This window comes from Giraffa tippelskirchi, chromosome 7 (assembly GCF_054371585.1).
Source record: "Giraffa tippelskirchi isolate mGirTip1 chromosome 7, T2T-mGirTip1v1.2.pri, whole genome shotgun sequence".
Lineage (NCBI taxonomy): Eukaryota > Metazoa > Chordata > Mammalia > Artiodactyla > Giraffidae > Giraffa > Giraffa tippelskirchi.
The window spans coordinates 146,879,663-146,893,187 of NC_137281.1; the positions used below are offsets into that span (position 1 = coordinate 146,879,663).

Sequence of the window (13,525 nt, forward strand, 5' to 3'; positions counted from 1 at the left end):
CAACTCCTGGAGTCTACCCAAACCCATATCCATTGAGTCGGTGATGCCATCTAGCCATCTCATCCTCTGTCATCCCCTTCTCCTCCTGCCCCTAATCCTTCCCAGCATCAGGGTCTTTTCCAATGAGTCAACTCTTCTCATCAGGTGGCCAAAGTATTGGAGTTTCAGCTTCAACATCAGTCCTTCCAGTGAACACCCAGGACTGATCTCCTTTAGGATGGACTGGTTGGATCTCCTTGCTGTCCAAGGGACTCTCAAGAGTCTTCTCCAACACCACAGTTCAAAAGCATCAATTCTTCGGTGCTCAGCTTTCTTCACCGTCCAACTCTCACATCCATACATGACCACTGGAAAAACCATAGCCTTGACTAGACGGACCTTTGTTGGCAGAGTAATGTCTCTGCTTTTCAATACCTAACATTTATTGGACATTAGCCTCCATCGATGTAATCATGCCATTATTCAAGCAGTCACTATTTTCTAGAACCTATAAGTTTTTAGATTTTTTTCCTGTACACATTCCTGTGTTTTAAAAAAAGCCACTAAACTTATTTTGTCAAACACTGTTTTTGAATTTTCTATATATTCCCAATTCCTTGAGGTTTAATCATTTTCTTCACCTTCCTTTATGAAAAGACCAATTTGAATGAGTTTCATTAGTTGCTCCTTGAGATTTCTGGGTTGTTAAACACTCTTGGTCTGTTGTTTTTTTTTTCCCTCTGTCTTAAAATATAGCTGACATAGATCTGCTCAGATCATAATCCTGGGTTAAATCCCCTTGAGAAGTGTATCTGGGGCATTAGTTATCTTCTGTTGATCTTAAAGTGTGAGATTCCAACCTTGTTTTTTCTGTTATTAAATGTTTCATTGAATTCACTGTTAATATTTTTCATACAATAAGATTTCATATGCTTTATTTGTGAAATATTCCAGGAATATGTTTTTACTCACCATATCTGTGTTTTTTTTCAAAATTTCATGCTTTGACTGTTTAAGTGGAATTGCATTTTAGAGGCAACAGATATTTTCACTTTAAAGTGATCTTTTCCTGGAATGAAGTATTTTGAAGTATTTTATGTTTTGCCTCTGAATATGTCAGTTTCATCAGTTTGCGTTTGTGTAGACTAGCACTGTCCAACAGAAATATGGTGTAATTCTTCAGTAGTTTTAGTAAAAAAAGAAAGCAGAAATAGGTGGAATTAACTTTAATAATATATTTTATTTAATCCAAAATATCATTTTCACATTTGCTCCGTATAAAAAGATTGTGACAATATTTTACATCTGGTATGTATTTTGCACTTTTAGTACATCTCCATATGGTGCAAAGTTTTCATCAGAAGCATTTGGTCTGTGTTTAGATTTCATCAATGTTATAGTTGGAATTATAGCAAATTCCTATGCTCAAGTTGTTCCAACCAAGTTTTCTAATTTGTACTGAGACCGAATTGAGTATGAGTTTTAAAATTTAAAGTTAATTAAAGTTAAATAAGATGAAAAATTCAATTCCTTTGTCATACTAGTCACCCTTCAGGTGCTCAAGTTACATGTGGCTCGTGACTGCCATAGTCAACAGTACAGGTAAGGACTTAGTTTTCTGACAGTGAGGCAAAAATATACTGTGTTGCCATTGAAAGGGTTATTCTTGAATTCTAAAGTAATTTAAAAAAAATTTAAGTTTTATCTTCCTTCTAGTTCCACAACTCCTTAGAGCACGTCACTAGTCTGTAGGTGCTTCTGTGCTGGCAGTTAGATTATTGGTTCCTTGTTTATCTTTGCTGTGCTGCAGTCAGTTCTGGAACTTCCCAGGGGTCCTAGTACTTCAGGTTGTCTTTTGGGATGCATGTGAGTGGTTGACGCGACAGCTCTACAGTCTCAAAGTAGAATTGATGTGATGTGTGTTAGATTCTTAGATGTTGGATGTTTGGCAGTTTGCTAGCCCTGCCTCTTGTTTTTATATGGAAGAAAACATGGCTGAGGTCATTCTGTCTTGAGCAGTTGGTTAGATTCAGTTTAGAGTTGTAGTTCTCCATTGGACTCTTTCTGGGCAGGGGAGCCCAGGCTTACCAGGTATTGCTTTTTTATTTATTTATTTTTGGCCGCACTGAGTCTTCATCGCTGCTCGGGCTTTCTCTAGTTGTGGTGAGTGGGGGCTGCTCTCTAGTTGCGGTGTGCGGGCTTCGCATTGTGGCGGCTTCTCTTGTTGCAGAACACGAGCTCTAGGGGATGGGCTTCAGTAGTTGTGGCTCATAGGTTTAGTTGTTCTGTGGCCTGTGGGATCTTCCTGGACCAGGGATCGAACTGATGTCCCCTGCGTTGGAAGGCAGACTGTTAACCACTGGGCCACCAAGGAAGCCCCAGATATTTCAGAAGAAGCCCAAGTGTATAATTTACTATGTATCTTATGTATCAGTATATATATTTGTAGCTATTTTGCAGTGTGTTTTGTTTTTTTACTATACAAAATTTTTTCCTATGTATCAGCAAACTTTCTTCTTTTTCTTTTTTTGGCAGCACCTTGTGGTTTGTGGGATCTTAGTTTCCCAGCCAGGGATTGAACACAGCAGTGAGAGCGTCAAGTTCTAGCCACTGGACTGTCAGGAAATTCCCTTATCAGCAAGCTTTCTTATTCTAAAAGCTCTACATGTATTAACTGATTCAATGCTTTTAGCTACCCTGTGAGATAAGTCCCTTTGTTATCAACCTCATTTCATAGGTGAGGAAATTGAGCAGAGTGAACTTGAATAACTTATTTAACATGACAGACAGGAAGTAGCAGAGCCAGAATTTGAACCTTGGCAGTTTGACTCCAGAGCTACTGTTTTTCCATACACCTTACTGATCGTCTTCCCTGTGGCCTGGGGCAGGCACTGCAGAGCAGGCAGAGAACCAGGTGCAGTCCTGGTCCCCAGCAGTTGATGTGTGCTTAGTCACTCAGTCGTGTCCAACTCTTGCGACCCAATGGACTGTAGCCCGCCAGGCTCCTCTGTCCATGGGGATTTTCCAGGCCAGAATACTGGAGTGGGTAGCCTTTCCCTTCTCCAGGGGATCTTCCCATTTTCCCAACCCAGGGATCGACCCAGGTCTCCTGCATTGCAGGTGATTCTTTACCATCTGAACCACCAGGGAAGCCCAAGAATACTGGAGTGGGTAGCCTATCCCTGCTCCAGGGGATCTTCCTGACCCAGGAATCGAACTAGGGTCTCCTGCATTGCAGGCGGATTCTGAGGCTTGGGCTTTTTACATGCAAAACTGGGGATGTCAGTGATCAGTTACTATAATGAAAAAGACCTGATTTTCTTTCATTTTTCTGAACATTTTATTTTAAAAAATAAAGTCTTCCACATTATGAGAATAGTACAATGAATTCATGTATAGTATTTCCCTAGTTTCACAATCATTAACATTATTATTATTATTAACATTTTGTATGTTTGCTTCTCCTTCTCTTTCTATCTCTGAACCATTTGAGAATTAGCTCGAGTACATCAGGCCTAAATACCTTATTCAGCATGTTTATCCTCAGAACAAGGGATCCTCTCTATAACCACAGTACATTGATAACCCTCAGGAAATCTGCCATTGCTGAAACCCTCTTATCTAATATATAGTTGCCACCCAGATTTCCTTATTGTTCCAATTTTGTCCTTTATCTTGGTCCCCCTCTCCCAATTGAGTATCCAATCAGAGGTTGCATTTAGTTGTCATATTTCTTTAGTCTCCTTTATTATCTTCATCCATTTAGTGGATTTTTTTTTTTGGTCTTTCATAGCATGGACAGTTTTAAAGATTCCAGACTAGTTGCTTTGTGAATGTCCTTAAGTTTGGGCTTGTCAGATTGATTTCACATATTTAGATTCAGGTTAAAAAAGTTGAAAGAGATTTTCAGGACTATCACTTAATGGAGTCATGTGTCACTCAGTGTATCACATTAGGAAGCATATAGCAACATTTTATTGCATTATTAGTGATGACAAGTTAAATCATTTGGTCAGATAGTGTTTGCCAGATTGCTTCATTCTAAAGGTACTCTTGTCTCTTGTTATAAGCATTCTCTGTAGCGATGTTTTGAGATGTCTGAATAACCTATTCTCCACTAGCCTCTCACTCATTGGTATTTACTGATTTTTGTCTGAATCACTTACTATTGTAGTTTTTGTAAAATAGTGATTTTATATTTCAGTTTGTCCTTCTACATTTATTAGCTGGCTTTTCTGTAAAGAAGAGCTTTCCCTTCTATGTAGACAGAATAATAATCTTCCAAAGATGTCTACTTCCTAATCCCCGGAACCTGTGAAAATGTTACCTGACTTAGCAAAGGGGAATTGAGGTCATAGACGGAATTAAAGTTGCTAATCAGCTAACCCTTAAGATAAGGAGATTCTTCAAGTGGGCCCAATGTAGTTACAAGATAGATGTGAAATATATTGCTTTGTCAGAAAGAGGACAGTCACAAGGAGACAGAAGAAGCGTCACACTGATGCAGCGTGAGAAGCACTAGGCCTGCCATTGCTGGCTCTGAAGACAGAAGAAAGGGACGACCAGCGAGAGAATGGGGGCGGTCTCCAGAAGCTGGAAGAGGAAAGGAAATGAATCCCACCCAGAGCCAATAGGAAGAAATGCAGCCCTGCCAGTGCCTTGATGACACTTGTATTGGATTTCTGCCCTAGAAAACTAGTATAGCTTTCTCACCTTCTTATCAGTGTGGATTCATTGGTGGTTTTCTTTTTTATAAGTGAGTTTAAAATCTGTTTCTGTCAGCCTTCATTTTTATATTCAGATTGCCTCAAATTTGGCTTTGGGGCGCCCCTGTAAGACCCTGTGACACGGTCTCGGTCCCTGTGACTGTCCTCTTCCTTGGCATAGCAGCATATTCCATACTTACCTTGTGCTTTCCTTCCCCGACCTGAAATCAGGACACAAACTCCAAAAAAGCATTTTAAATTTATTGTGATCATTACATCTTCAGAAGCTGAATATGTGCCCTGGATTAAGCTATGTCACAATCTTAATGAATATATGATTGAGCAAAACAGTATGAGTAAATTAAAATTTCAGTAAGTAATAAACATAAAAGTAGAAAAATAGAAATCCATTTCCTAATATATGAATTGTGCATTTAAAAATTAGTTGGGTCATTTATCTGTGGTTGAACATCACTTATTGCTAGAGTGAAACAGTTCAGCTAATTCCTCTTCGTATTGATCGTTTTTATAGAGGTAAGCCCTAGGAAACTTGAGAACACACACTCTAGAGCATTACACCATGCTGTTTCTTGTATTATACTTCCCACTGCTTTTCTTATGGCAATATTGTCAAGACAACATGATAGTGATCGACCATTAGGAAAACTCTGTACCTGGGCTTTACAAGTTTGCTGCAGGAATGAGAAGTATGGAGTGTCTGGCCTCATGGTTCCAGTCCTCCTGTGTGTGCTTGGCACAGTGTTCCTGCCAGGGCTAGACAAGTGGCAGCAGGGATTTATGAATGTTTTCACATAAAGTTATAAAAAGAAATGCTTATCTTTGACTCTCGAGGCTGAATTTTGTTCCAGGGCCTGTTTATACGTTTCTGTATTATACTCACTCAGCAGTTGTTCAGTGTGCAGTCTGTTTAAAAAAATCATTCTGCCAAATTCTTAGCTAACAATTTATAGTGATGTGTAGAAAGAAATTGAATATAATGGGCCAGGGAAAATGTTAGTCTTTCGAGGTATGTAGAAGCCTCACACGATGACAGACATTCCTCTTAGCCAGGGGTCATAAGCGCAGAGTGCTTTCTGGGACCTGGCAGGAAATGAGTGAGGTAGGCCAAGTGGGGAAGGTGCTGAACCAGACAGTGAGGGTCTGTACTGACAGAAGCATGTGCACGTCTCTGCTTGACTGTTGCCTTGCTCAAGGGAGAGCCCAGGGTTGCCAGGGTTTTCAAGAGAAGTCCAAAAATCTATATTTTTATATGAATTCCTCCAATTGCAAAAGGTTAGCAATTCAATTTAATTTTTTTTTTAATTTTTAAAAAAATATTTTAAATTCATTTATTTGGCTGCATGGGGTCTGAGTTGTGGCACACGGAATCTTCAATCTTTGTTGTGGCATGCGGGATCTGTTATAGCTCCCTGACTAGGGATCAAACCCAGGTCTCCGGCATTGGTGGTGTGGAGTCTTAGCCACTGAATCACCGGGGAAGTCCTTCAGTTTTATTTATTTATTTTAACACATTAAAAAAAAAATTTTTTTTAATTTTTGGCTGTGCTGGGTCTTCCTTGCTGCCCAGGCTTTTCTCTAGCTGGGGTGAGTGGAGGCTACTCTCTAACGGCGGTGTGCAGGCTTCTCATTGGGGTGAATTCTCTTGTTGCCAAGCATGAGTTCTGGGGCATGAGGGTTTCAGTAGCTGCGGCATAAGAGGCTCAGTGGTGGTGGCTCCCGGGCTCTGGAGTATAGGCTTCATAGTTTTGGCGCACGGGCTTAGTGGCTCTGCGGCATGTGGGACCTTCCCGGATCAGGGGTTGAACCTGTGTCTTCTGTACTGGCAGGCAGATCCTTTATCCCTGAGCCATCAGGGAAGCCCCCCTCAATTTTTTTTTTTTAAAGCACAATGAGGAACGAAAAGCCAGGTCTGCAGATTGGTTTCGGCCCTCACGTCACCAGTTTATCATATCTCTGGTCTAAGATATGCCGGTGACCAGCGTTGTTGCACATAGGGCTATCTAGAACAGGGCTTCCTAGCCTTTTTTGGTGTAGTGAGTGGTGTCGGCAGTATGGGGAAGCCTGTGGGTCTCTTCTCAGAATAATGTTTTTTAGGTGTATTTTAAAGATACACAAGACAACAAAGAAAATAAATTGTATTGAAATATAGTCTCAGAATATTTTTCAAAACCAAGTTTATGATATGTATGCTTTTTATTAGTGCGGTAAATAACATGACTTAGTGGTAGGTCTGTTAACTGTATTAATTTTTAAATACTGTGAGAATAAGTGATTTTTTGGGGGGGCTGTGCCTTGCTGCTTTTAAGTATCTCAGTTCTCCGACCAGGGACTGATCGCAGGCCACAGCAGTGAAAACCTGGAGTCCAAACCGCTAGGCCACCAAGGAACTTCTGAGAATAAGGGATTTTCTAAGATAACTGAACAACTGTAAAAGAATATTAGAATACTTGCTATCTGTGGTTGGCAGGGTCACAGGCACTGCTAGTACTATTCTGCTTTGTTGCCTACATTCCTGATTGAAGGTACTGTTAAATTGCAACTAGAAGTTAGTGAAAACAAGGATGTCATTTCTCTCCCTACCCCCACCCCATGTTTTGTGAAGCTCCATGAATCTCAGGTTCTCTGGTTAAGATTCCCTTGTTCCAAAATGATTCACTTATTAGTAGCATAAGGATAGCAGTATAATATTATTTTGTGTAATTATGGCAGCCACCTTATTACTGTTTATCTCTTTTATTCCTTTCTCCACAGTTAACTTTCCTGTTATTGAACTTGATTCTGTTTTTCTTTAGAACGTTATCACTTGTCTTACAAGATTGTACGGACAGACAGTCGCCTGGTACGCAGCATTCTGACAGCCCATGGATTTCATGAAGTAAGCTCATTTTCACTACCTTACCTGATTTGCTCAAAAGCTGAAAATCCTAGCTACCTAACTGACTATTATCTAACAAGGCTAGCTCTAGAAAGTACATGGGACCCCTACTTAGAGATGATGCAGAATTTGCATTGACTTTCTGAGTGGCTTTACTGTGAAATACATGGAAAACATTTCCACAAGATTTTGTGGGATTTTTTTTTTTTTTTAGATTTTTTTCCCTTGCTGTAGTTTTAGGCATGGGCTAGAGGCAGAGATGCCCATAAGGAATTATCTAATACTCAGTTAAAGCTCTTTGATTACAAGCAACAGAAACAGACTCTACTTAACTTAAATCAAAAAGGAAAAGGAATGTATGATAAAGATGTGCATAGAATGGCTAGCAGAAGCAGAGGAACAGCTGAAAAAGCAGGCCTTTGGAAGAAGAGAGACTGCAATAGCCCCAGGGATCTGGCAACAGAAGTCTTCAGGACCACCTTTGCTGCTGTGGAATGAATTGACTCTATTCATTGTCCCTGTGCCTTTCTCCACTCAAGAATTGTATTCTGGAGATGGAATGACTGGCCTAGCTTGAGTCAAAGGTTCACTTCTTGGGGGAAAGGAGGGCGGGTGATTGGCAGATCCTTTAAAATCTTAGGAGTACGTTATTCCCAAAGAAAACTGGGAAAATGGGGATGTTGGTATCAATATGGACAGGTAAAAATGCTGGACAGACTCCCACTGTAGATATTTTGAGACAATTGATAAAAGTCTAGATGCTCACTTCTTATCTTAGGTTGAGATATGAAGTAGACATTTTGAGGAAGTTTTGATACCAGTTTATATCCTGTCTTTGTTGATCTTTTATCTCCAGAGCTTAAAGTGGTACCTGCTACATCAGAGGCAGAGGGTACATAATTGTTGAATGAATGAACAAATGAATTCTAGTGAGTGAATGAATTCTGAGTTGGTATAAGGTTTTAGATCTGATATCACTTTATACTCAGCGTCTGCAACGACAGTCTGATAAGGGAGTCCTCATCTCTCACTTTGATATGCAAGAATATTAAGAGGTATCATGGACTTCTATAAAAGAGTTAATTCTACTCTTTGCAGGTAGTACTTGCCTACCTCTCACAATTCTTTAAACTTGCTTATCCCTGTGTTCTTACACTCAGCTTTTTTGTCTTACTAGGCTCAGATCCTAATGGGCCCACCCCCATGAGTGCTCTGTGGGTGAATAATCTCTATGGCTTTTTCTTCCATTTTTCTTCCAGGGGCTGTCTCTGGTGTTTCTTATCTTGTCTTTTTATCTGCCCTTAGGTTCATCCGAGCAGCACTGACTATAACCTAATGTGGACAGGATCCCACCTGAAGCCCTTCTTACTTCGTACCCTCTCTGAAGCACAGAAGGTTAATCACTTTCCCAGGTAATGCTCTTGCAGCTACTTTGCTCCATTTAAAGGTACCTGACATTGAGGCATGTAGCCAACAGAGATAATTAACATCTTTAAAAAAAAAAACAAGGAAGTCTGTGATACAGGGCAGCCGTCTACAAATCAGACTGAGGTGTTCACCTTCCTGGATGTAGCTGAAGACTTTGCGAGGGCTCTGTAGGTTGGATGGTTTTAAAATACACTACTCTGGATTGCAAATCCCATAGATTCTCTTTCCTCAAATCGAGCTGCTTGTGAGCCCCTCAATGTGGCTAGATTCTCCCCTCTCACTTTCTTTTTCATTTACTGTTTTTCCCCTTTATAAAAGAATAGCCCACCTAGATTCCTAATAGGTATATTATGCGGAGATGTAAAAATTTCCAGGGTTCCAAACATGGAATGAAAAAAATTGATGTTTACTCCAGGTAATAGTATAATGAATGTTTTAGCCTGTTAGTGATTTCCGTTTCTTTGCTTTTTAACAGAGTTAAAGAAGGATATGATCAAGTTGTCAGCTGATAAATCATTAAATATAAATTTTAATGATAGGTCATCTTATGGCTTTTGACTTATAATTAGTAAATAGTTCAAAGAATTGAGGGTCACTGCTCTGTTAAACTTCTTCCAGTCTCATTAGTTAATGTCAGCCTCGAGAGGCAATGCTGCTTAGTAGCTAGAAGCAGGAGCTCTGTAGCCAGCTTACCTGGGCCCAGATCTCAGCTCTGCTGACTGATCTTGGGCAAGTGAGCTTTCTGAGCTTCAGCTTCTTCATTTGTAAAAAGAAGATACTAATAACACACACTTTGTAGGACTATAGTGAGGATTTTATGTATCAAGATCTGAAGTGCTGAGAACATCACACGCCTGCCACATAGTAAACACTGTATATAAGTGTTAGCTATTATGTTTCTCAGTGTTTACATCTATGAAAAAGAAAACAAGAATAGAGTTGATGCTGAAACCCCTGCTTTATTCTAGCAGTGAGTAATATTCAACAACAGAGAGATACATGGCCTGTTGGGGAAGAGGGCAGGTAATCCCATCTATCTAATGAAGAGATGCAAATCTAATAAAAATTTTGTTAATTGCTCAGTGGTTATATTAGATTTTATTTCCAGAACTTATGCCCCAGTTACTCACTCAAGAAGTTTTCTTTTCAATCACTTCATGTATTTTACTCCTCATTTTTTTTTTTTTTTTTTTTACTCCTCATTTTTATAAAATGAAGTTTACTCTTGGTCATTCACTTCTACTGTCTCATACTCAGCTAATGGGTATAAATACCCAGCTTATGCTGTCTCCAACGTCAAATAATTTCTTCATCATCTTAGATAAACGTGTATTTTAAATCTTTTCAACAGGTTCCAGTTTTATTTTATGTTTGAGCTTCATGGGCAGAAAATAGTTTAAACCTTAGTTTCTTCCTTAATGTCTGGAAGATGTGACTGGTTTTCTAAATGGGTGACTGGGTACTTGAAGTAAATCGGATGCAGCTATTTTAAAGAGATATTTAAACTGTCTTAAAATAGCCCACAGTAGAGACTGCATTCCTAATGCCTGTTAGTAATATATTATTTATTTCAGTAGCTTTTGAAATACGCTGTACGTGTATAGGAATTCCATCTCAATTTGAACTCAGTATTCATAAATTCTAATCTGTGTTTTCTTGACTCCTTTTTGAATTGGAGGAGCTCAGCTGACTCATGTACAAGAGGAATGCAAACACTTAAAATGTTTCCAATATTATTGTGCACTCTCTTAATGTAATTTTTTATTCTAAATAATTTTAGACTCTTAGAAAAGTTGTAGAAATAATACAGAGTTCCCTTGTTTTCTTTACCTGGTTTTCCTTCTGTTAACATCGGTTATAACCATAGTGTAATTATCAAAATGGAGAAATTGATTTTAGTATGATATACATTATAATCAAAAGTTATAGTCTTTGTGGTGTTTTGATGAATTGTGTACTATGTTTCTGTAATGATAGGTCAATATATGTATAACAGACACAGCCTTATGATCACAGGAAATTAAAAAGTATTAAATATAATTTGTATGCACATTTTTCATATAGAAAAGATATAATATAATGTAAAAGACACAAACATTGAATCTGTTATGTTAGGCTAAGCTGTTTGTGGGAAATGTAATGGAAGAAGTAAACGCAAGGATGAAAGGTGGGAATCATGTCTGGGTGGGAGTATGAGGGTGGCTTTTGGGGTGCTGGGAATGTTCTATGCTCCATGGTGGTCACACAGGTAGACTGAAATTTATCATGCTCTGCATTTGTGACTTGTTTATTTTCCTGTCTATATGTTAATTTCAGTAAAAAATATAGTATTTTAAAAAGTGAAATATTTACTGATGAGAAGAGCCTTTTCTTTGATAATACTTTGAAAATGCACAGTGGCTAATGAGTCCTGTTGTTATTGAGGTTCCCTTGAATATACTTAAAAGGATACTGTTATAATTTTATTTTAAAACTATATTCGCCATTCATTAGATCTTTTGGAACAATTTAGGTTTATGATGAAAAATCTTACATGTCAACTAAAAAGATACATGGTTTCCCAAAATTTGTATCAGGAGTACCAAGCAAAAATGTTTGGGGACCACTAATACTGGGCAGCTGTAGGAGAATGTGTTGTTTTTCTTATCCTCTGGTTCAGTGTTTCTAATTCCTTAATGATAAGCATCACTGGGAGGACATTACAGTCACAGGTGTTAACTGCAGATTCAAGGAATCACCATTTCCAGAGAAGGTGTTTATTTAAAAAGCACCTTCCAGGTGCTTAATCTTTCTAGGTAAACATATTCCTAGAAAGTTATGTATTTTAAAAGCAATGAGTGATCTATATCTCAGTCAAGTTCAGAAATCACTGATTTAGACCAAATCAGTGTTACAGTGTGTTTTCTGGACCATCTGTACCCGAATCACATGGGGGGTACATGTTTAAATGCAGAATCCTAGACTTCATCCTCCAATTTTGAGAGATGTGATCTTGGAACATTCATTTTAAAGAAACTTTATGGGTGATTCTTATGCACACTAAAATTTGAGGACCTCTGCTCTAGATCCGAGGACGACAGTGGGTAAGGAAGAAGTGTTGGTGATACCTAGATCTGGCAAAGAAACCTTTGATTTTAAGAAATCAAAGTGAAAATTTTGAACTGAGCAACAGATGAAATGTGTTCTTAATGGTTACAGCAAAGATTCTTGGATGGTCTTTAAATAGTGCAACAAACCAGCGACTCATGCATGCGGTCGTGGCTAACTGAAGTGCCTCTTTGTAGTTTGCCAGATTCCAATCCCTGATTGGTAGCAGTCATTGCCCTGGTTTTAAGGTGATCATTTCCTTGACAAAGTGATAGATTTGGGGTATAAGACTGTCCTCAGTAACTGCTCATGAACTGTGAACTCTAGCATGTGCTAACATAGGAAAACCTCTGAGTCATAGTTTACTGAAATGGAAATGCTTTTATGAAACTTAGGTCATATGAACTAACCCGGAAGGACCGACTGTACAAAAACATCATTCGAATGCAGCATACACATGGATTCAAGGCTTTTCACATCCTCCCCCAGACCTTCCTGCTGCCAGCTGAGTATGCGGAATTCTGTAGTAAGTACTTGACTCCTGGTGCCCCATCCCCATCCGCATCCCCATCCCCATCCCTCATCCCCATCCCCTGTAACTGAACTTGGGGCAGAGTTGTTTACTCTCAAGGGCTGCCTCACGTCAAGAACCAATCAGGGCTTTTCAAATCCTTAAAAAGTTGTTTCTTTAGTAAAAGAGCTGCAGAGATAACTTTAACACTGTTTTATTCTGAGTATGTCTGGGTGTGTTTATTCATAGTAAGCTTGTCAGTGTCAGGTATGTAAGGACACATTGAGGTGTCATATAAATGTGCTCCTGTCTAATACAAAAAAGTCCTTTTTCATTGATTAGTTAGTGCCCATGCAAGGATGGATATACTTTTGCATATGAACTACAGATGCACCCTTTTTGTTATCTCTCTTCCTCTTGTCATTTAAGGAATGTTTGTCACCTCAACTTTTGGATGTGTGTGATTTATGTTCTTCAGGGGTACAAGTATCATGCATCTTTTAGTGTTAGGGTTTAGAGGTACCAGTTAGTCACCCTGTTTCCTTGGAGTTTAGACTAATTGAAATATATTCATGGGAGTGAAATAGCAATGTGGATGTCTGCTGTGTTGTTGGTTAAGCTAGATAGGAATGTGTGGCCTGCATCCAGGTGTCATTGTTTCTTTTGCCTTAAAGTGAACTTAGACCTCCTTATGTCCGGACAGAGGAGACAGGCTATTTCAGGTTTTGCTCCTTGGTGGGCAGTGCCTGTCTTAGTAGACTTAGTGCACAGAAGAGGCATAAGTACAGAGAAGGAGTGAGGCAGGTCTTTTGGGAGAGTCTAAATAGAAGCGAAGAACTGACTCATTTGAAAAGATCCTGTGGCTGGGAAAGATTGAAGGCAGGAGGAGAAGGGGATGACAGAGGATGAGAAGGTTGG

The 13,525-nt window shown here is 39.1% G+C and overlaps 1 protein-coding gene across 50 annotated transcripts in view; it reads left to right on the forward strand.

Moving 5' to 3' along the window:
* Nucleotides 1-13,525, forward strand: part of TTLL5 (tubulin tyrosine ligase like 5) — a 317,966-nt gene that overhangs the window by 12,345 nt on the left and 292,096 nt on the right. For all 50 annotated transcript variants that reach the window (XR_014059294.1, XR_014059293.1, XR_014059296.1 and 47 more), the window contains 3 exons: nt 7,499-7,581; nt 8,887-8,993; nt 12,492-12,622. Coding sequence is in view for 45 of the 50 variants with exons in the window: in XM_081509290.1 (XP_081365416.1) it covers nt 7,499-7,581; nt 8,887-8,993; nt 12,492-12,622 (321 nt within the window). In the remaining 5 variants the exon portion in view is untranslated. The remainder of the gene's footprint in view (nt 1-7,498; nt 7,582-8,886; nt 8,994-12,491; nt 12,623-13,525) is intronic.